At 49.8% G+C, this 22,103-nt stretch overlaps 1 protein-coding gene across 1 annotated transcript in view; it reads right to left on the bottom strand.

Moving 5' to 3' along the window:
• Positions 1 to 21,756, bottom strand: part of DKK3 (dickkopf WNT signaling pathway inhibitor 3) — a 43,802-nt gene extending 22,046 nt beyond the window's left edge. The window contains exons 1-4 of the mRNA XM_034995078.1: positions 21,633 to 21,756; positions 20,880 to 21,121; positions 12,749 to 12,883; positions 9,849 to 9,932 (exon numbers count right to left, since the gene is read on the bottom strand). Coding sequence (XP_034850969.1) covers positions 9,849 to 9,932; positions 12,749 to 12,883; positions 20,880 to 21,092 — 432 coding nt within the window. The 5' untranslated portion in view covers positions 21,093 to 21,121; positions 21,633 to 21,756. The remainder of the gene's footprint in view (positions 1 to 9,848; positions 9,933 to 12,748; positions 12,884 to 20,879; positions 21,122 to 21,632) is intronic.
• Between the last annotated feature and the right edge of the window lie 347 nt (positions 21,757 to 22,103).

Genomic DNA, 22,103 nt, shown 5'->3' with positions numbered 1-22,103 from the left:
GCACCTCGAGCCTCCCGGGGCCCCAGGGGCCCTGCGTGCAGGCCCTCCTCTGTCCTCCAGCCCCGACATTTTCCACCCTGACCGCTACTCACGAGGCGGAGGCAGTGGGCTCTCCCTACCCTCTGTGCCTGCTCCCTCTTCAGGGAGGCCCTGAGTCATGAGACCATGGAAAATTCGGGCTGTTTCCCTGTGGCTACATTTTCCACATCACATTGTTTGAGATGTGCCAGTGGCCAACTTCTTCAGATACGGGCACACGCCACCCACTTAAAATGCTTTTCTCCGGGGCTTTAGAATGTTCCTCTTCAGGGGCAGCAGGTCTCACACCCGATGGGTGGCAAGAACTAAAGAAAATGGGTGAGAGATTCCATGGCTTCCTGAACACCCCTCCTCTGCCCTCCTCTTCCCGTGACCCCAGGGGGCTGTGCATTCCCCAGGAAGGAAAGATTCCAGCGCTCACTGCCACGGAGTTGTCCTTTGGTGATTTTGGTTTTTCATTTTGCGGGGGGCAGGGGTGTTTAATGACTCGATATAGAGGACAGGAAGGTAATGGGAGGTGGACGGGTTGTGATAACCTCTTCCAAAGCACCTGGAATCACGGCTGTAAACGTTCTTGACTTAATCAGAAATACATCTTTTGATTCAAAAGGCCAACATTTATGGAGGTGAAAAATGAAACTGACAGCAGCACTAGACGGAGCCAGGAGGTCTGTGCCAACAGTTCCACGACCCCATCCCCAGTCATTTTCCTACAGTCTGCCAGATGTGGCATGGTGAGCAGGCGCTCCTGCCCGACAGGGAGACCAGAGGAGCTCATCAGCTGTGGGGCATGATGGTGAGTCCCCATCCTCACCCAGGTCCCTTCCACTGGCCCTACCTGTGAGCCAGAGGGGACAGGGCTTGACCAAGGCCTCCTTCCAGGAAGCCCTCCCTACACCAGTGGGAATTAAAACACTATCACCACCGCCACCAAGCCTCCTTCCTGGAAGTCAGAGCCCCCACCTGAGACCCCGACAGGAAAGTGGGAGGCCTCTGAATGCCTCCATGATTCTTTTAGGAGACCATGGTGTGTGTGGGGGGGGTCTTATAAAGGAGGGTGTGGAGAGGTCACAGGTTGCAAATGGTCAAGAAAATCACATCTTTGGGTCCTAGAGCTGAATCTCCAAGATGTAGCCTGAGGCTGCATACAACCCGCCTGGGGTGAGAGGCTGGGGCAAGGGTGAGGACCTCTGGGGAGTGGTGGCAGATACACCTCAAAGACACCCCTTGAAGCTGTGGCTGCCATATGGCAGAGGCAGCCGCTGGGGCTGCTGCTGGGAAGGCAGTGTCTTGGCCAAGGGAAGCAGAGCCCAGGGATTTTTGTCCAGCCTTTCAGCTCACATCGGGCCCCTGGGTCCCCTAGCGCCTACGGTCACGGAAACCAAGAGGCAAAAAAAGTGTCCCGCCTCATGCTCCACTGGTGGGAATGTACATAGGGCAGCTGCTATGGGAAACAGTATGAAAGTTCCTCAAAAAATTACAAACAGAATTACAATATGATCCAGCAATTCCATTTCTTGGTTTATACCCCAAAGAACTGAAATCAGGGACTCTAAGATATATGTGCACATCCATGTTCATAGCAGCATTATTTACAATAGCTAAGAGGTAGACGCAACCCAAGTGCCCACCAACCAATGGCAACAGAATGTGGCGCATACATACAATGCAATATTATTCAACATGAAAGAGCAAAGAAATTCAGACACATGCTACAACATGGATGAGCCCTGAGGACATTACACTAAGTGAAATAAGCCAGTCACAGAAAAAAAAATACTATCTGATTCCACTCATATGAGGTCCCTGGAGTGGATAGACTCATGAGACAGAAAGCGGAAGGGTGGCTCAGGGGCTGGGGGAAGGGAGGCCATAGGGAGTTAGAGTTCAATGGGTATAGTGTTTCAATTCTGCCGGATGAAAAGATTTCTGGAGATCAGTTGCACAGCAATGTGAATGCACTTACTACTGAACCTTATACACAAAAATGATTGGGATGATAAATTTTAAGTTGTATATATTTTGCCACAATTTAAAAAAAATATTCCTAATTAAGAACATGGGTTTTAGGAGTTTAGGAATCAACAAGACCTAAGTGATTTGTTTTGTTTTGTTTTCTTTTAGTACTGGCTCTGCCACGTAGCTCTGTTGTACAACTGCTCGGGACCTCAGTTACGTCATCTGTAAAATGGGGTCAAAAGGGTATTTGCCTTGTATGGTTGTCACGTGGATCATGGGAGGGGAAGTTGGTCAGATCCCAAGCACAGAGCCTGGCGCACTGCCAGGACTCCACAAAAAGCAGCTCTTACCTTCATCATCATCTCTTACTATTAACGTCATTATGGTCATTAACTACTATCGAGCATTCAATACATCACAGCGCTGATGGGCTGGTCTGAACTGTTACCAGGATTTACCCTGAAAATGAGAAAGAGGTGGCTCTGGAGACGGGTTAGTTAATCTGGTCACTTTCTGAGCCGTACGGACTAAATGAGGGATAGGGTGGGATGTTGTGGCCTTTGATACTATTTTTTTTTCCCCTTGATGGTATTTTTAAAACAAAACAAAATGGACTCATGAGCTTTGTGGGTTTTGTAGAATCATGCCTAGGGGCCAGGAAGGGCAGAGCCATGCATCTTACGGCCAGGATGCCAAGGCTCAGGGGTGAATGTGGTCCAGGCTGCTCTCGGGGGGTCCGTAGGTCCCAGCAGCAGATGAACAGCCACACGCCTGCACGGGGAGCTCTTCGGCCCCCGACATGCTCCGGCTACTCAGAAGCCGCAGAAATCGGCTTGTTCTGCAGCAGACACCATCAGCCTCATGAGATTTCAAGTTAAATCACTGTCACTTAGCTAGTGGCCCCAAGCAAAAGCAGACTGTTCCACTTCTAAGTAAAAATTTCCAGATTCCAATCTCTGAGGCCAGGCATTTTGTAGGGCACAAGGGACTCAGACCTTGAACTTCAGCAGGATTAGGCAAAACTTTGTCCCCACCAAAGTGTCCACCATCTAAACCCAGTCTTCGTGGTTTTTTCCTGTGGGGATTGTGTGGAACCTCAACACATTGTACATACAGTACAGGTCATATGAAAATGTTTCAGACACAGGATGTTACTAACTCAACATGTATTTCTAATTCCTTGGCTGGGCTCTAGAAGCCCTTGCTGATCTAATTTCTGCTCCCCCCCCCCACACACCCTCCTCTGCTGCGTCCCCAAGCATACATCCAGCTCTGGCACTCTAAACTATGGAGTGTTCCTCAAACATGGTCTTCTTTCCATACGCCTCCTTGACTTTGAACAGAGAACACTTCTGCAAGGAATGCCCTTCTTTCCCACAACTGAGAATTCCTAGACATCACTCAAAATACAGGTCAATTGTCACCTCTTCCGGGAAGCCTGCCGAGAAATGTGAAGGGTCTAAGACCTTAGTCTACTTGCAAGATGACAAGTGAGCCTTCACAGTGTCACGGACGGCAGGAGAAGACATGAGACTCCTGGGTCAGAGACAAAGGACCTGATTGCTGACAGCGCAGAAACAGCACAATTGCAATGGTTCCAAGTCCCACGGGGCAACACAGAGGGGCCCCGGGGGTGCTGTGCATTCAGTGGGTATGCATCGGGGCTAAGGAATGTCAAGCTTAGAGACCCAAATCTTCTATAATGGACTGCAGTCAAAGCTGCTCTGCTCTGCCCAAGACAAGGAGCTGTCTCTGTCTTCCAAGGCTGCTTGCTGTACATTCTTGACAAGACAGTCTGACAAAAGGGCAATGAGTGTCATAAAATGAGCAGAAATGCCAGAGACTATGAAAGACTGTCTCCCAACAAAATCCTCCCTGCTCCCTGATCTGGCACCTGCACAGAGCTCCCACCATGCCCCGGATGACCTCTGCCTTAGGAAATATGAATTCACCTCGTAATGACCTGTGTATTTGTTTGGCCCACTACCAGCCTGGGTGCTCTCTGATGTTAGGGACTGTCTTTAGCATTTATAGGTCCGACAGGCAGGAAGTGCTCGATGAATGTGCAAATAAATGAATGAGTCGAATAAGCAATATTGGGAATTTTGATAGCTATGGTTTGGGGGCAATTAAATAATAACAACAGATGGCTGGCATTTACTGATGGCTTACTCTTGCATTCCAGGCAATGTATGGCGTGTTTTTTACCTGGATTGTTTTATCCACAGGACAACGCTATATGGAAGGTACTTTACGAACCCGCCTGTACCTATGGGGAAGCTAAGGCTTAGTGCAGTTAAGGAATTTCATCAAAACCCCACGGCTCCTAAGCAATAGAGCTGCACTTTGAACTGGATCTGCCTGTAGCCAGGCACTTAGCCACCCCGCTGACGGGCTCTCATATGGGGGTGTCTAAGCATCTGTTGGGGGTGTTTGTGGAGGGGTGAGGGGAGAAGGAAGGAGGGAGTGCCTGTCTTTTGCATTTACAGAGATGGAGGCAATAGCCTGCATGTCACCGTCACCCACTCCCCCGAGTGACTCATGGCCCATCAGCCTCTTCACATGGATACTGAATGCTCGGAGAGTTCTCCCCGGAACTTCACACCTTCCTAATCTGCCCCACAGTGGGGCAGATGGTGTCTGGTCTTGGGAACAGTCTGGAATGCAAAACTGACCTTTCTCCCTGCGCAAGAGAGTAAGGATGAGCCATATCTGTGAGGCTTCTGTATTTGCTATGACTCACAACTCAAAAACAGCCATTCCTCTTAACCTAAATAACCAAAGAAATATAAACAAAAAGAAGATCTAGATGGTCACCCGCTGTAACAGCCACCGGTGGCTGAGGGTAAAATTAGCACAACCTTTCTGGAGGAAAACTTGGCAGTATTTCTCAAAATGTTAGATATGCACCCCCTTCGACTTACCCATTTAACTTCTAGGACTTACACAGTGAAACTACTTGCAAAATCATTTAGAAGTATAGATAGACGTTATGGCAAAATTATAAATAATTCAGAAGCTCCTTTTTAAAACATTAAAAATATGTAAAAATTGATAAAGGAAAAATCTCTGCACATTTCAATTCCTCCAGGGATATCTACTATTGATGATATAGCATATATTTTTGCTCAGCTTTTTATGCATACTTTTTCTTTCAGAAAATGAGATTCTTTTATATGCAGAAGATGTAGACTGTATTTTCTATACTTTATGTAGTACATATACTGCTCTGCGATTGCTGTTTTTTCACTTAACGTTTTATTGAAGGCATCCCTTCATATCAGCCTACATGAAACCCATATGAAACTCATTTGTTAACTTCATACTATTTTGATTTGGGAAATAGAATCATGTATATTTAATGAACTCCCTCTTGAAGGATGTTTAGGTTGAGGAGAGTATAATGTAATATAGTCTGCTTCTAGCTCAAAAAGAAATGCCTGCTCCTTAAAGTCGGCCCACCCACATCAAATTTTACTTGGGGATCGTTTATCCATTTCTCAGAACCATCCAGAGCGCCTCAATTTTTCCTATAATTTTTTCCTACTGGATTAAGGCACAAGGGCCTTATACTTGGCCAGAAATCACAAAGTCAACTCAAACTATAAATTTAGAAATGCAAACGTACCCAGATGTCTGGTTATAGGACTAGAGACCTGCAGGCTCGCACAAGACTATTTTAGCACTCTTACAACCCTAAGTGTCTGTTTTCTGTAGAAACCTGTATACATTCTGCCAACTTCCTGCAACTTGTCAGCACCTGACCATCCACTCTTCTTGTCACTCACTGTGGCCCCTCCTTCCCTCAGTGTGTATTCCCAACGCCAACGCCCCAACCAGACACAAATGACTCGCCCAAAGGACAAAAAGCAGAGTGAGTCAACCTGAGCAAAGAGCTCTGGCGAAACCTGTGACTCAGAGGGTGAGGCGGGCCCCTGGAGAGCTTAGCCCCAGGCTACAGACATCAAAGGGGAGAAGCCCCGTGGGGGCCTTACACAGACCCTCAGCTGCCCGGCAGATTCCATTCTTTTTGTAGTAGGTTGCTGGGAACCAGGGGAGAAGCCGATGAGAACCCAGTTTTAATTACTTTTCAATAATAATGAGCCTTACACAAAGAGCTTTTATAAACCTTGCCTTCCTAGATTCTCACCCGATTTTGCCAACCAGGGATTATTAGCCCCGTTTGGTAAACAAAGAAACTGAATCACAGAGTTCAGAGTTCATAAGGGTCAGGACAGGGTCTGAACCCAGGTGGGCCTCACACCTTTTTCTGCCTGGGACTCCACCTTAGCCTCCCTGCCCAATGGGACTCTCCAGGAGGCAGGGCCGCTGGGAGCGGACTGAGTTTCTCTAACGGACTCATGCTCTCCCCTATGCATTTCTGTCAAAATAAACCTCCTATGACTTGTTACCATGGTGTCCTTAGCAATTCCACTGAACTGATAAGGGCAACTCCAGCATCAAATGTCAGGCTACCAGGAGCAAACAAAGCTGGAACCCCACCCGTGCACTGATCATTCTCTGGGCCAAGGTAGTCTTGGTGACTCGAATTGCTACGATTTGGCTGTTTGGGGCAGTGAAATGTACCTGCGGCTTCAGACGTCTTGAGCAATCTCTTGGAATTGGTTCGACGTGATTGAACCTGTAGGTTCCAACTGGGTATGTTCAGCTGGAACAACAAACCAACCCACTCTTCTAGATCACGTTCTAACGTGAAAACTGAAAAGACAGCAAAAGCATGATGTGCTAAGCTTTGTCATTGTGAGCCGGAGCTTAATGAGAGGACATGTCCCTTCAAAATGGGGCCTTGGCTAATTGGGCAAGATTCTTCACGTTTGGGGACACAGTTCTATAAATAAAAGGATCTCGCTTATGCATCATGGCTTGTCCCCTCTCTGGCTTCCGGCACACCACTTTCTTTCTGATCCCTCTGCTCATAAGTAGCCCAACATCAATCAGTCCACCCACTGGCCCGTGAAGGGAGCGGGGCTGAGGGCTCAGAACAAAAGCCTCACAGAAAGACGCCAGACCCCATCACCATCGCAGGGGCCCTCAGGTGGAATAATGAGGCACGCTGGCCTGTTCCCCATTCACAGCTGAATGTAAAAACAGACCAATGCCTTGGGCACTCTGTGCTAAATTTCCTCGACAGGCATACAGGATTACTGCCTGTCACTTTCCAGGGGCCTCCTCGGGTTACCATACATATTAATACACACACCCACGTTTGAAGAAAGGAAAATAGGGCATGCTTGGTGGTGATTTGTAATTGAATTCATCTGGGAATTTTAAATCCTGAAAATTCAGCCCAGGTTTACAGTATTTTAAGGTTTGAACAGCATAGGATTTTGTCCTTTTGAATGGCAAATCTCTTCTCTTTTCCATTTCAGAGAAAGTTTCTTTAGCTCGGCAGGCCTTTCCAAACCAACTGCAAAAATCATTATATTCAGAAACTAGGGAAAGGGACAGTGGTGACGTCCGTCCCTTTACATCCCTTGGAAGGCAATCTAGTCTTTACGGTTTCCTACTCACTTAAAAGGAGCTCCTTGTCTCTGTAAAGATGGTGCTCAAGCCCTAGCCCAATTGTGTTGGGACAATGGTGACCCGGGAAGCAAAGAGGAGTTGAATGGGAGACTTCCGTGCGCACGCGAAACCAGCTCTCGCTTCTCCAACTCTTGGCAAAGCCACACTGACAACGAGAAATGCCACCATTTCTGCCACATGATATCCCTTCCAGAGGTGGCTTGAAAAGTCTCCAGCCTGTTCTCTAAAGACCCATGGGATTTGCCAGACACTGGCCAGTCCAGCATCAGGTGCCCCACAACTCCTTTCTAGCCAAGCAAATCGGGATTTATTCCCACAGAGAAACTCAATGAGTTCCTGTCCCAAGGGCCTCAGCAGAAACCAAGAAAAACTCGGTTTCTGGGCTCTATCTCTTACCGTCTACCTCCTGCATTCTCAAGGCCATCATGTATGGGAGTTTGGATTGCACACCGCACAAAGGCACCGCATGTCCTCCCTCACAGGGTGGACCCAAGAGACTGTTCGCAGGTGTGGAGATGCTGGGCCTCCCAGCTGGGCCCAAAGCACAGACGTCTATGGGCACACAAGAGCACGCACACCTGGGCAAGCTGGTGAGCAAATTCACTGACTCAAGCACATTCTTGGCATCTTCAAGATCTTCTCTCTCCCCTGCCCACCACTCTCGGAGCCTCAGTTCCCTTACCACGGGGCTCAAAACCTGACCCGCTCCCCTCCCTTGGGGGCCAGCACAGGGGGCACGGGGTGTGGGTGTGGCAGGCCACCTGTGCTCCTGGCTAGTCACTGTCAGGCCTGCTGCCCTCTGGGCTCTGAGAAGCTCCTCGGAGCAAACATGGACCATTGTGCAATAAGATGCTTTTTTTTTTTCACTTGACAACAAGACTATTTTTCTTCTCTAATTCACCGCCCTGAGGGTTCTATTTCCCTGCTCTTTCTATTCCATGGCTTCTGCTGAGGCTTTCCTTTTCTCATGGGGCCCCAACCAGACCTAAATCTGTAATACTCTGAAGCTTTTCCCTCTTGGTACCACGACCATATCTATGGCTGTTTGTTTTGTTTTTCCTTCCCTCTCTCTCTTCCCACCTTTGAAAGCTAGCTTCTCTTTCCTCCTGACCTTAGTCAATCCTGTTTCCACTTCAAAGGCTTCTGTGACCGGGGTGACCCAGCCGGTAAGTGGCAAACTCACGCTTCTAGCCTCGCTGCTGGAGCTCTTTCCGTTTCAGCACAGATCTTGCCCCCACCCAGGTCCCTCAAATGGTGGGCCACCATCATCACACACAACCCTCCGGACCCCCCGGCCTGAAGTAAATGTCTGAACTCAGTGCCAGGAACAAGCAAAAAGATCCCACCAACTACCAACCACATCAACACCGCCTCCCTAGCTCCGATGGGTACACTTCTCTTCCTGTGATGATGCCAAAAGAGCTGAGGAAAAAATCCCTGACCCCCTCGGAAGGCCAGGGAAGCGCTCTGCACCTTGGAGGGTAAGAACTTGTAGCTGAAGTTTGTGTCAGGCATCTGGGCCCAGAAAGACTCTTGGGGTCCCCACAGAGGACGCACACATGTTTACGGCTGGCCACGTCACGTGGCAGTCATCTTGTCCACTCCTCACCAGCCATCCGCATCTGAAGCCAGCCACCTCTTTGAGAAGGTAAAGTGCACCTGAGTCACCTGGGGCCTGGGAGTCTGGAGACTAGTGACTCCAATTGGGTCATCTCCCGACCTGGTCCCAGGCTCTCCTTCTGTGAAATGTTGCCCCTTCCACCACTAGGACTCTGTCATTTTGTAAGAACCTCCCGCCACTGGACAAAGCAGCACGCCACTGTGGAGTAGGAACCATCACAAGGGGGCCAGAGCATGAGGCCTGGAGTGGGGCGACACCCCTTTTCCCTTAGGCCATGGGGTTCCACTAATTAAGGTGTTGTTGCTCTCAACCTGCCTGACCAGGGCCGAGATTACAAAAGGCCTGGCCACACCAGAGGCTTTGGGGATTCCAGGCTGGATGGGTCAGGTCTTGCTGCCGGGGCCCCCAGTCAGTGTACCTGGTACTTCCTTGTTCCCTTTCAGGGCTGAGAGGGAGCCACGCAAATGACAATGGAATTTCCTTTCTCTGTTGCTTCTGACGCAAAGAGCATTGCGCTAGAGCCTGTTACCAGACCGCATCGCTCTGGTCAGAAATGCAGGACCTGGGGAATCTTACTAGAAAGGAGGCAGGAGAGGTGAATGAGAGCTCCCTTCTGCCCACGGCCTGAAGTCTGGGGCACCCTTCGCAAGCTAAGGGGGTGAGCCCAGGAGAGAAGACAACTCACGTGGTTCCTTTTGCCTTCTTCATCTCCCACAGACGTGATGACCGTCTCAGAGAAGACCGTTTGTCCGGTCTGGTTGTTGGTGACCTACGGCAGAGCAAGGACAGTGAACATGAAACAGAAGGAATTCTGGGCAAATCTCACAAGCCGGTTTCTTTTTTTTCCCATCTTCTGAAGCAAGAGTGTCTGCCAAAGTCAACAGAATGCCCACCCGTCGGGCGGACAGGCCCCTCTCGGTGCAGCCATCAGAAACACAACAGAGTCTACCTCACGGGGCTGCTCCGCGGAGCGATGAGGGGGCTCTGTGCAGAGCACTCAGCGCAGAGCCTGGCACGCGGCAAATACTCAGCAGGAGCTGTTCTTGGGGTTCACCACCCGACACTCAACGTCAACGTCCTTTTCAACAACGACCGGTCTGGGTGTCTCATCAAACGTCTCACGAGAAGCAAGCAGGTTTTAGCTACAGCTGCCCCCCTCCAGATTCTGGTGAAATATTTCATCTCAGAAGTGCTTAAGTACAAAGGGAGGCTCCCCTATCTGCTGTCTGCACCTGATTGTGTTCATCGGCAGCAAACGCCTCCAAGCTGAGCCTCCGCATCCTGCCAGCGCCCCAGGCCACTCCTGCCCCATCCGAGGTCCTGTCTAAGGAACACTTGAGCTGGGGATGAAGAACAGAAGGGATGCCGGCACAAGGAGGTAGGACATCTGGGTTCTTTGAGTCTCGGCTCAGCTACCAACAACCATCTAGTGTGTCACCTGGAATAAGTCACTTCTCTGATTCACGATGTCCTCATTTCTAGGTCATCTGTAAAGTTCCTGCCAGCTCCAGTATCACAAGGAGGCTGCATCCAGAACAGAGTAGAAACCCAGCCTACTTTGTCATAGTGGACCAAATTCGAGTTCTGGGGAGATAAGGATCATGTCTTCACCAACATACTTTAATACTTTTAGCTAAATAAATCCTCAGATTTTTGCTGAATTAACTGATGGCATAGTTTCTAAAAATTCTACGGTCTTTTACTGCAGGTACAGGTTGCAGGACTTCTAACTGCCTTTATTATACTAATGTGCATTTCCCTATCTCTAAGAGAGGAGAAATAATTAAGATGTTTTCCAAATATGTTTCACCACCAGCCAGCCCCTCATGAAGCACTGCACAGGATAGACACTCCATGGAACCCACTGGAAAGCCGCTCCATGGTGCTGAGGACCTAACTTTACTGAAAGAAACAGGAATAGAAGAACAACTCGCTGTTGCAAGCGCTTTGTAGTTTACAATGAGCTCTCACGTACCTTAAGTCATCTGACTCCCAGGTTACTGTCATGTATGTATTGATCTCCCTATTTCATAAATATGGTTAGTGAGGGACGTAAAATTCAAATGATTTTTCAAAATCATACTAAGACGAACCATGAGAGACTATGGACTCTGAGAAACAAACTGAGGGTTCTAGAGGGGAGGGGGTGGGGGGATGGGTTAGCCTGGTGATGGGTATTAAGGAGGGCACGTTCTGCATGGAGCACTGGGTGTTATACGCAAACAATGAATCATGGAACACTACATCAACAACTAATGATATAATGTATGGTGATTAACATAAAATAAAATAAAATAAAAATCATACTAGTTACTGGTAGGACTCACACTTGGATTTTCCAACATCTACAAGAAGCAACCTTAAGCAGAGCCAAACCTGTTAGCTAATTATTGTCAAAGAAAATGACTCAATACTGGTTTTGACAAAAGTAAAACAATGACTTTTGGAAATATTCTCCAGTCCTCCGATGAGCAATGCTAAAGGATTCTGGTCAGCAGGTGACTCATTCATTTATCTGGGGGTGGGGTGGGGGGTACACACTGAAGCTGGGCCCATCAGCTGGGGGTACACGCTGAAGCTGGGCACAGCGGGAGGAGAGCCACACAAAGGCTACTTTATAATCAATGCAATGGCCCATAAAAATCGACCCCTTTATGCTCCATGACACAGAAACACTCTTGTTTCAACCAAGTCATTACCTGGGCCCTTGAACAAAAGTGGAGTCTCTCGTGAGAGCCATTGGGCCTTGCATATATGAGCTGAGATGAGTTTTGAGGTCAAGCTCCTTGATGCTCACAACAGAACATCAACTCGACAGCCTCTACCAATGACCCTGAATATCTACGCACCAGACTCTCTTCAAGAGAAACCAGGCTCACAAGGTCTGCCCTCCCTGTCCTGCCTAAGTCACACCGGACACATCTCATGCCAGGGCAGGCTAATGCTACGATGCCTCTGGATTTGCAACGTTTTCTTCCTCAAGTCAGGCGGGGAATGAACCTGCTTGCTCCTCATGCCAGATATGAAACCAGAAGACACTTAGCCATGTGGCGGGCTAGAAACAACTCTGCTATAGAAATTTGAGTGGATAACCAGCAAACGAATATTCAGTCATGTGGCGATAGCGTCTTCCCTTTCCAAAGACGGAGAATATCACATTTGAGTTCCTCCTAAGGAATCAGTGAAGATCTATTCACCAAACATGGCCTCTATTTCAACTCTCTACTAAAACACACATTAAAACCTCTGAGATAAATTCCTCAAATTCAATACTAGAGAAGTATCTCCCTAGACACTTGTTTGCACCCTTTTATCAAATGATAAAAAGCCCCAACCATTCCTTTGCAATCGGACTGGCAGGCAGCTTAGAGTTAAATTTATTACTTAAATGCAAAAGCAATTTAGGGTTCTGATACACAGCTCTCCCTCTTAAATAACTCCCTCACTTTCTCTGGTTTTTAATCTGTGTTTTACCAACTTCATTTGCATCTTTGGCTTGTGGATCAAATTTGTAAACAAGACCTTAGTTCTCTGATGGGACGGGGAGCTACAGAAGGGAGGTGGGCTGGCCACGGCCACCCTTACCTTGTGAATTTCTCGGTGCACATGGATGGTATTGTTTCCCACCTTGGTTTCCGTGTTGGTCTCATTGTGATAGCTGGAAGGTAAGCTTGCCACGTTCACTTCTGATGTTTTAGCAGCAGCTTCTTCTGCTTCCATCTATTAAATCAATGAACTTAATGAGAAAAATTGTTTTCTCTTGATATAAATCAGTCCATGAGAAAAAAAGAACCACTTCTCTTTTCCTCTTCTGCAATTACAAATAATGGTAGCAGTAATAGGTACCATTAACGGCCCACCAGGATAAGACATCGTACGAAATGTTTTACAAATAATATAGCCTTAAATCTCACAGCCTCCCTAGGAGGTAGGTGTGAATATACCCATTTTACAAATGGGGAGAGTGAGGCTCAGGGAGACTGGATAACTTCTCAAGATTGTCAGTGAAGGACATGACTCATGATCAGGGAAACGCAAATCAAAACCACAATCAGATATCACTGCACAACTGTCAGAATGACTAAAATAAAAAACACAAGAAACAACAAGTGTTGGCGAGGATGTGGAGAAAAAGTAACCCCCGTGCACTCTTGGTGGGAATGCAAACTGGTGGTGCAGCCACTGTGGGAAACAGTATGGAGGTTCCTCAAAAAATTAAAAATAGAATTACCCTATAATCCAGTAATTCCACTACTGGGTATTTACCCGAAGAATACAAAAACACTAACTTGAAGATACATGCACCCCGGTGCTTACTGCAGGATTATTTACAATAGCGAAACTATGGAAGCAGTCCAATTCATAAATGAATGGATAAAGAGAATGTAATATATATATATATATATATATATATATGTATAATGGTATTATTCAGCCTAAAAGGAATGAAATCTTGACATTTACAAACACATGGATGGATCTAGAGGGTATAATGCTAAGTGAAATAAGTCAGTCAGAGAAAGACAAATACCAGAGGATTTCACTCATATGTAGAATCTAAGAAACAAAACAAATGAACAAAGAAAAAAAAGAAACAAGAAAACAGATTCTTTTTTTTTTTTTAAGATTTTATTTATTTATTTGACAGAGAGAGAGACAGCGAGAGCGGGAACACAAGCAGGAGGAGTGGGAGAGGGAGAAGCAGGCTTCCCGCTGAGCAGGGAGCCCGATGCGGGGCTCGATCCCAGGACCCTGGGATCATGACCTGAGCCGAAGGCAGATGCTCAACGACTGAGCCACCAGGTGCCCCAAGAAAACAGATTCTTAACTACAGAAAACAAACGGATGGTCACCAGAGGGGAGGGTCGTGGGGGGCTGGTGAAACAGGTGATGGGGATTAAGAGTTCACTTATCCTGGTGAGCACTGAGTAATGCACAGAATTGTTGAATCACTGTGTTGTACACCTGAAACTAATATAACACTGTTCATTGGAATTACAATCTTAAAAAATTCACTGTAGTCTATCCACTAGACATATAAAAAAGAAAAAAAGGACTGCCAGGAAAGGGCAGAGCTGGGATCTGAGCATGCTTCCATTGAACAGTCTTGGCCCCCAACGGGGCTGCTGGGGCCCCGTCCATCTCCCCGTGACCTAACCCGGAGGTCATGTGCATTCAACTGCCTTACATGCCAACAACCAGCCCTGTCTCTCTCTGAGAGCACTCTCTGGCTGCTCAGTGTGCTCAATCTGCACAGATGCTAGGGAGTTAACACCCCAGGAACCGTCCTCAATCAGTGAGGGACAGGCTATGGGGGAAAGAACCCCAGCTCCCTCTCCCCTCAAAGGGGCAGTCTCTCTCTGAGGACCCCCAGTGGACTGAGCCCCAGTGGCGCCTAGCAGTAACCTGCTCATTAGCACATCCATCTCTTCTCATCCATCTTACTTTCCCATTTCCTCCTAGTGTTTCTGGGATCACTTCCCAAATAAATTATTTGCTCCCAAACCTTTGTTGTAGGGCCTGGTGGTGGGCAGACCCAAACAGCCCCCAGGACAGCCCCTTTCCTGAGTTAGGGCCACAGCTATGTCTCCTTCCCCACCCCACCTCTTGGGTACAAGAGGGACCCTTGTAGAGGGTCAGCTGACTAGTTCCCAGGGTCTACCCTCCTTCTTGCTCTTCTTCCACATGTGTTCCTCTCTGGCGTCAGGTTTCTGAGGCTGTTCTCAGATCCTCCAGGTTCATGAGCCTCCATGACATCTACACCAAATATATCAGTCAACCTGAATCTGTACCCAATTTCCCCTATGGATTTACCGCCGTGCCCCACCCCGAGTGGGCAGTTGATAATGGGGCCAGCTCACAGCTGGTTGGACTCAAAAAGAGGCCACATCATGGACTGTTTGAGCCAGATACTCTCTCTCTAGGAATTTAAAACAAGAGACACAAAGAGAAGTTCTAGTTGGTGGCTGGCAGTTTTCCAACACTATCTTTGACTCTGAGCTATTTTTACTTCTTAAAACTAATCCTCAAAAAGATTCCCCTATTTTTTAAAAAAATCACTGTCTTCTATTCCCTTATGTACTAAATGAGGCACCTCTTTTCTTGTCTCTCCCAACCAGATTTGCTGAGCTGGGGTGGATATGGGGAAAGAATTGCCATGTTTCAGTGCAGCACAAAAACTCCAAGCGGGGAGTCTGGAAGACACAAAAGCTCAAATGATCAAATAAGGACTTGCTCAGAAACTGCTGTGTTTGACCTTGAGAGGATTGCCAAGATGTCTGAAACTCAATCACTGGCTTCACCATCACCATCATCATCACCATCATCACCATCATCATCACCATCATCATCATCATCACCATCACCACCAGGATCACCATCACCATCATCACCATCACCATCATCACTGTCATCACCATCATCATCATCATCACCATCACCATCATCATCACCATCACCATCATCACCATCATCACCATCATCATCATCATCACCACCACCATCATCATCACCATCACCACCAGGATCATCACCATCATCATCATCATCACCATCACCATCATCACCATCATCATCACCATCACCATCACCATCATCATCACCATCATCATCACCATCATCATCACCATCACCATCACCATCATCACCATCACCATCATCATCACCATCACCATCACCACCAGGATCATCACCATCACCATCATCACCATCATCACCATCATCATCACCATCACCATCACCATCATCATCATCACCATCACCATCATCATCACCATCACCATCATCACCACCACAATGATGGCCTCCATGTTTGGGCATCAGCTATGCCTGAGCCATTGGATATGCTATGGATGCTATGCATGGCTCCTTGGATACTCACAGCACCTCCATGAGGAAGGTATTGCTGCCCTCATTCTGCAGATGAAAAGAACGAGGTGAAGAGAAGTGAAGGGACCCGTCTATCGTCATCACATTGTTAGTAGGCGGCAAAACTCAGACAGAACTCAGGTCAGTCTGACTCCAGATTTGGGGCCTTGTGCAGTATGTGCTTCTGCCCTGCCTGAGAAGCTTATGCATTTACTGGGGAGATAGCAGAGCCCCACAGCTAAACCAGTTTGAGGATGATGATGATGGCTTCTAGAAGCAAGCCACGGGTTCAAAAAAAAAAGAAAAGAAAAGAAAGGCCTCCAGGAGGAGGAGGAGGCACGATTGAGCTGGTCTCCAAGGATGGGTAGGATTTGAACAGAAAGCACAGAGGAGGCAAAGCTGTGGCTGCCTGGACAAGAATGGTGTGTGTTGTAGGCTGGGGGACAGGGTCCATGCTGGGCATGGGATAAAATCGTGGATGATGAAGGAAAGAGGGACTGACAGGCAGATCCAGGGGCAGTTCTAAAGCAGAGGGTGTTGGCCTGGTTCTCAACTGGGAGAGTTCATCAGAGTCATACCTGAAACTTTAAAAAGGTATCTATCATAGATATATAACCAGGAGAGTTAGGCCTGTATATTTACACACACACACCTGGATCCCTTCCCAGACCTGCTGAATTAGAACTTCGGCAGGTGCAATCCCAGGTATCAAAGAGCTTCTCAAATGATTCAGAGGTATTTCCTCCCCTCCACTTGCCCCCAGGAAAAAACCTCTGCTCCAGGCGATGGGGAGGGGTAACAAGTTCTAAAGACTAGTTGGTAAATAATAAAGAATCTGCAGAAGATAGAGAGGGGTGTGAGGGAACTGGCCAAAATGAGGCGTGGGAGTAGGAAGTTATACCTGGGGGAGGAGGGGACCGCTAGGTAGCAGAGGTTACAAATAAGTCCAGGTGGGCCAAGCCCCGGAGAGCTAGCCATGAGGTAAGGCAAAATGTTGCCCGCAGCATGTCAGAAGGAAGAGCCAGGGTTTTGGAGTTAGGGAAGGTGGGGCCAAGTCTCAGCTCAGCCCAGAAGCAGCTGTGTGACCTTGGCAAGACACCAAGTGTCTCTCCACCTCAGCTTTCTCGTTTGTAGAGTGGAGATGGTCCTACCTTGCTGAGTGGATGCAATAATTAAGGATCATAAAATCCAAGTGCCTGCCTCAGTACCTGGCACCCAGCACAGACGTAATACATAGCTACTTTCATAATATTGTCCTGTAAGAAAGCAGTTTTAGGAGAGGTTAGTTTGCTAGGGTATGTTCGGGTAGAAATGGAAAGAGCAGACAGTAGATACCATGTGTTTGAAGAATTCTCTAACAGAATGAAGTGGTACGGAGCTAAGATAGGAGGCAGGATGAACATGAAAAGGACTTAAAAAAATTTTTTTTTTAAAGTGAGAGATCTTGGGGCAACTGGGTGTCTCAGTCATTAAGCGTCTGCCTTCGGCTCAGGTCATGATCCCAGAGTCCTGGGATCGAGCCCCGCGTCGGGCTCCCTGCTCGTCAGGAAGCCTGCTTCTCCCTTTCCCACTCCCCCTGCTTGTGTTCCCTCTCTCGCTGTGTCTCTCTCTGTCAAATAAATGAATAAAATCTAAAAAAATAAATAAATAAATAGTAAAAAATTTAAAAAATAAAGTGAGAGATCTTGGCGTGTTTTGTGATAGAAAAGATACAGCTGGAAAAGAGTAAGAGACTAAGATGCTGGAGAGGCTAAATCCAGAAGCAGAAGGGATGTCTTCATGTTTTTACAATTCCCATTGGAATCAGAATCCTCCAGTCTGGCTTTCAAATGATTGACAAGTTACCAAATCTGGAGTTTGCTTTGGGCTGAGCAGATAGTCTTTTTATAAAACCTTCTTCCCTCTCAACCAGTGGTTATTTCAATAGAATGAGTTAATAGTTCTCTAAGGGCACCACGAACCCCAAAGTACAGTTTACAATGGAAATTTCAACCACAACTATTACCGCCACTAGCAAGAGAAACTTAAGCCCAAAGCAAGAGAAGTTGTGTCATAGAGGAGGAATGTGCATGTTATAAAATATGGCATTTATAGTTGGTTGACTGTGTGTGTCCATTAAAGGGGTAGAGTAGGAAAAATTAGAGAGATGAATCGTACTGGGGTTCTTCCTAGGACTGGGTGAGGTGACTAAGAATATTCCAGAACATGTCAGTTACAGATATCACAATGAGCAGGGAGGAAGGAGGGAAAGACAGTGGTTTTATCCTCAAAACACATTTATCAGTAACACAGAATATTAAGACAGGAAAGTAGGAATAGCCTAGATTGAACCACTTGAACATTTGCTTCCCCAAATAATGATCCTACAAGTAGAGTTAACTTCGTCTTTCCCTGAAGAGCAATCAACAGCTTGAGTCAGCTGGAATATTTAAAAGGTCAGGAAGTTACTTGAAAGAAGATTCCTGGAGCAACCATGTAAACAACGAATTCATCTGGCCTGGTCCTTCCCCTGGACAACAAGTAAACAGCAACTCTCCTGTGTTGATGAGATGTAAGGGGCTTTCTGGCAGTCTCTTTTTTAAAAAATTCATACTAATAGCCACAATCTCTTGAGACTCTATTATATATCAGATACTGCTGGTTCTTTGTTGGCATCATGCTGGTACTATTGATAGGATGATAATGGCAGCCATTATTTACTGAGAACCAACAATCTCCCATACCCCTGACAACAGCCTCAGGGTGGGGGGACTTACATCACACAACCTTACTTAACCCCATTTTAGATGGTCAGATAACTTGCTTTACTTGCATCAGCTCATTTAAATCCCCCCTTATCCTAAACGGGGCAGGGGGAGGGGGGAGACATTTCCTGGATCCCACCACTAGTAAGTGGCAGAGCCAGGATCTGATGAAGGAAGATTTGATCCCCACAGCTGTTCCGCCACACAGGGGTTCAGCCTCTCTCAACCTATCCCCACTGCCATCGAGAACACTCTGTGGGGCAGGGGTCCCACTGAGCGGGACAGAGGTAGCAGCCAGCAGCAACTCTCCTGGTGGCAAACTTCAACCAGCCTGTCTTCACAACCCAAGCAGAGTAGCATCTGGAAGGAGGAAGCTGGGCCCTGGCAGAGCCAATAGGGACAACTTCCACGGAGGAGCTATGCCACTCAGGTTCTGCTGGTCCCAAACTGCTCTGATCAGTGAAGAGACCAGAGAGGTCCCTGCTGCTCCCCGCCCCCTTCCCCAGCAACAGCTCCCAGTAGAAGACCGTGCTGCACAAACAAGTTCACACAGAACAGAAACATGGAGTTGACCTCATCGGTCTCACTGGGAATCCATGAGCAGGAGGGAAAATCCTGGAACCCAGATAAGGAAAGCAGATGACCCGCCCTGGCACCAGAAGAATCATGAACTCCAGTTAATAGGAAGGGGCAGAGTTAAGAGATATGGGGGCCCACCCAACTCCCCGCTCCTTTTAATTATTCCATGTCATGATTCTTTTGCTTTCGCAGGAAACAGAACATCTGTCCATGGGTTTTGGAATCTGGCCTGTCCAGTGGATGTTCAGGACAGCTTCCCACACACCTGCCTCCCAATCCAGTGTCCCCTCCACTGCATGCTCCATCAGGCTGACTGCTCTGGGAGGCAGGGTTGTGGGGAGAGTGTAGACCAGAGCTAGCATTTAAGGCTCTGTCCTAGTGGAATGTGGAGAAGCAGGGGTGGGAAGACGCCTCACCCACCAGCATGGACATCTGGTCTCTTGCTGACTCCTTCACTGGGATGGCTGGCTTCTCTCCAAAAACAGGCTGCAGCCAGAGCCAGGCCCAACAGTGACCATGCCCACTGACCCCAGGCACCAGGGACAGCTCCTGACACCTGGGCTGGGTGAGCTGGGCCAGCTGTACCTCCTGCCCAGACAGCCCTGCCAACACCCACGTGCTCACCCTAGGGGATGCCATCCATAGTGTCTGGTCCTGGGAGGTGACCGAAGGAAGAAGCCAGGCCAAGCTTTGCTAAGGTATGTGGTATCTGATAGTAACAGCTGTTGTACATTGCCCACCTATTCTATGACAGGTGCCCACACATACCATGGCATTTAATTCTAACAGGAAACAGGAGAGGATGTTAAGGGACTTGCCCAATGTCGCCCTGCTAGTGAGTGGCAGAGGAGGACCTTGAGCCTAGGACTGACTCCAAAGCAGTACTGGGGTGGAGGTGGGCAGCCTTTCAGTGCCCCTCCCCCACCCCCATCTGAACATTTACACTGCTGGGGTTTAGGATTCTGATTTTCCTTCTCTGCCTCGTGGCATTTGGGGAAGCCCAGACAGAGAAGCGGCAAAGCTATCGGGGCTTTTTGTCCTCACACGGCATCCTAACTATGTCTTGGGAAGATGGCACAAGATCAAAGCCCAACGTACAAGCTAGAAGTTGAGATCCCCGGAGCTTCCTCAGCCTCTCTGCGAAACCACAGCGCTGGAATACCAGGGGCCATGCAAGCGCCCGCTTACACAGGGGGGCGGGGGACAATTGCACGCTTAAAGACAATTGCGGGGTAGCGGCCAGCAGCCCGTAAACAGGTGGTGACCCCGGCTGCCCCTGGTTGCGTCCAGCCGGAGACTCTCGGTGAACGGGCTCAGATCCAGAGCTTTCGGCCGGAAGTCAAAATGAGGTGGGAGATGAGCTCACCCCGCGCGGCCGCCCGATCACTCCGAATGGGCCGCCGGCTCTTCCCGGCCCCTTCGCGGAACGGACCATCCCGGCCAGCGCTCGCAGCGCTGCTTCCCCCGGCCCACGCCGCCCCCAGCCAGGCGCTCCCCCCGAGCCCCATCCCGCCAGACGCACCCACCTCCTCCACCGCGCTGCGCAGTTTGTGCTGCGTGTCCTCCATCAGCTCCTCAACCTCGCGGAACATCTCGTTGAGGGTGGCCTCCTCCTGCGGGTAGCTGAGAGCCGGGCCGGGCTCGACGGCAGCCGCGGTCGCTGTGGGGGCCGGCGCGGGGGCCGTGGGGACGGCCGCCGCCAGCAGCAGGCACAGCAGGGTGCCCCCGAGCCGCCGCATCTCCGCTCTGCGCCCGCCGCCGCCGCCACCTGCGTCCCGGAACCCGGTCAGAGGCGCGCCGACCACCCCCTCGGCGGCCCCGCCGCCCCGCCCCGCCCCGGCGCCCCGGCCCGCCCCCGGCGCCCCTCTTCCCCGCACCCACCCTGGAGGGGACGAACCCGAGGGCCCTCCGGACGCGCGCCCCCTCCCCTCCTCGGGCCCGGCCTGAGCTCTTCCCCCTCCCACACCCCCAGGGATGCCCCCACCCGGAGCAGCAACAGAGCCGAATCCCCAACGCCCGCGGCGCCCCCGCTCACCCCCGCGCGGTCCCGGGTTCGAGCCCGGCCCCTCCACGACCAGGTCCGAGCGCAGCTCCGGCGCCGCGACCCCACACCCACCCCAGCCCCGTGCAGCCCACTCCGGGGCGATCCGAGCGCCCGTGGGCACCCTCCCCGCGGGGTCGGAATCCAGTCGAGCGCCTGGCCCCTCACCCGCCCAGGCGAGACCGAGCAGAGCCGCCCCCCCCCCCCCCGCAATTCCCCACCGCCGTCCCTCACCCACCCGACTGGACCGAGCTGTGCGCGGGCTGGACCTGCCAGACCTCACGGGGACGCCGCCGCGGGCTGCGGAAACAGGAGTAGGAGCGGGAGCGGCGCGGGGGCGGGGAACGCGCGGGGATGCGGCAGCGCGGGTACCCGGCGAGCCCGCAGCGCGCCCCGCCCGCCCGCCCGCCCGGCCCCCGCCCCGCGGGAGGGGCTGCCGCCCGGCCCCACACCATTGGCCCGCTGCCGCCCGCGACCTGGCGCCGCAAGCCTGCCTCCTCCGCCTCGGCGAGCCGCCCCTTCCGTGCATCCCTCGGCCGCCGCCGCGTCCCGGTCCATTGTCGTCTCCGGCTTGGATTCTCGCTGCAGTTTACCGGAGGCGCCGGGAGGGTGAGCTTCCCGCGTCCCCCTTGCCCCTCCCAAGCCATCCTCTAGCCGCATGCAGGGTCAAGGCCCAGCCCCTCAGCCTGGCGGCCAAGGCCCGTCACTG

The sequence above is a fragment of the Mirounga leonina genome, unplaced genomic scaffold (genome assembly GCF_011800145.1).
Source record: "Mirounga leonina isolate KUSES-001 unplaced genomic scaffold, KU_Mleo_1.0 Mir_92, whole genome shotgun sequence".
Taxonomy (NCBI): Eukaryota; Metazoa; Chordata; class Mammalia; order Carnivora; family Phocidae; genus Mirounga; species Mirounga leonina.
This window is presented reverse-complemented; position numbering and strand designations above follow the sequence as displayed.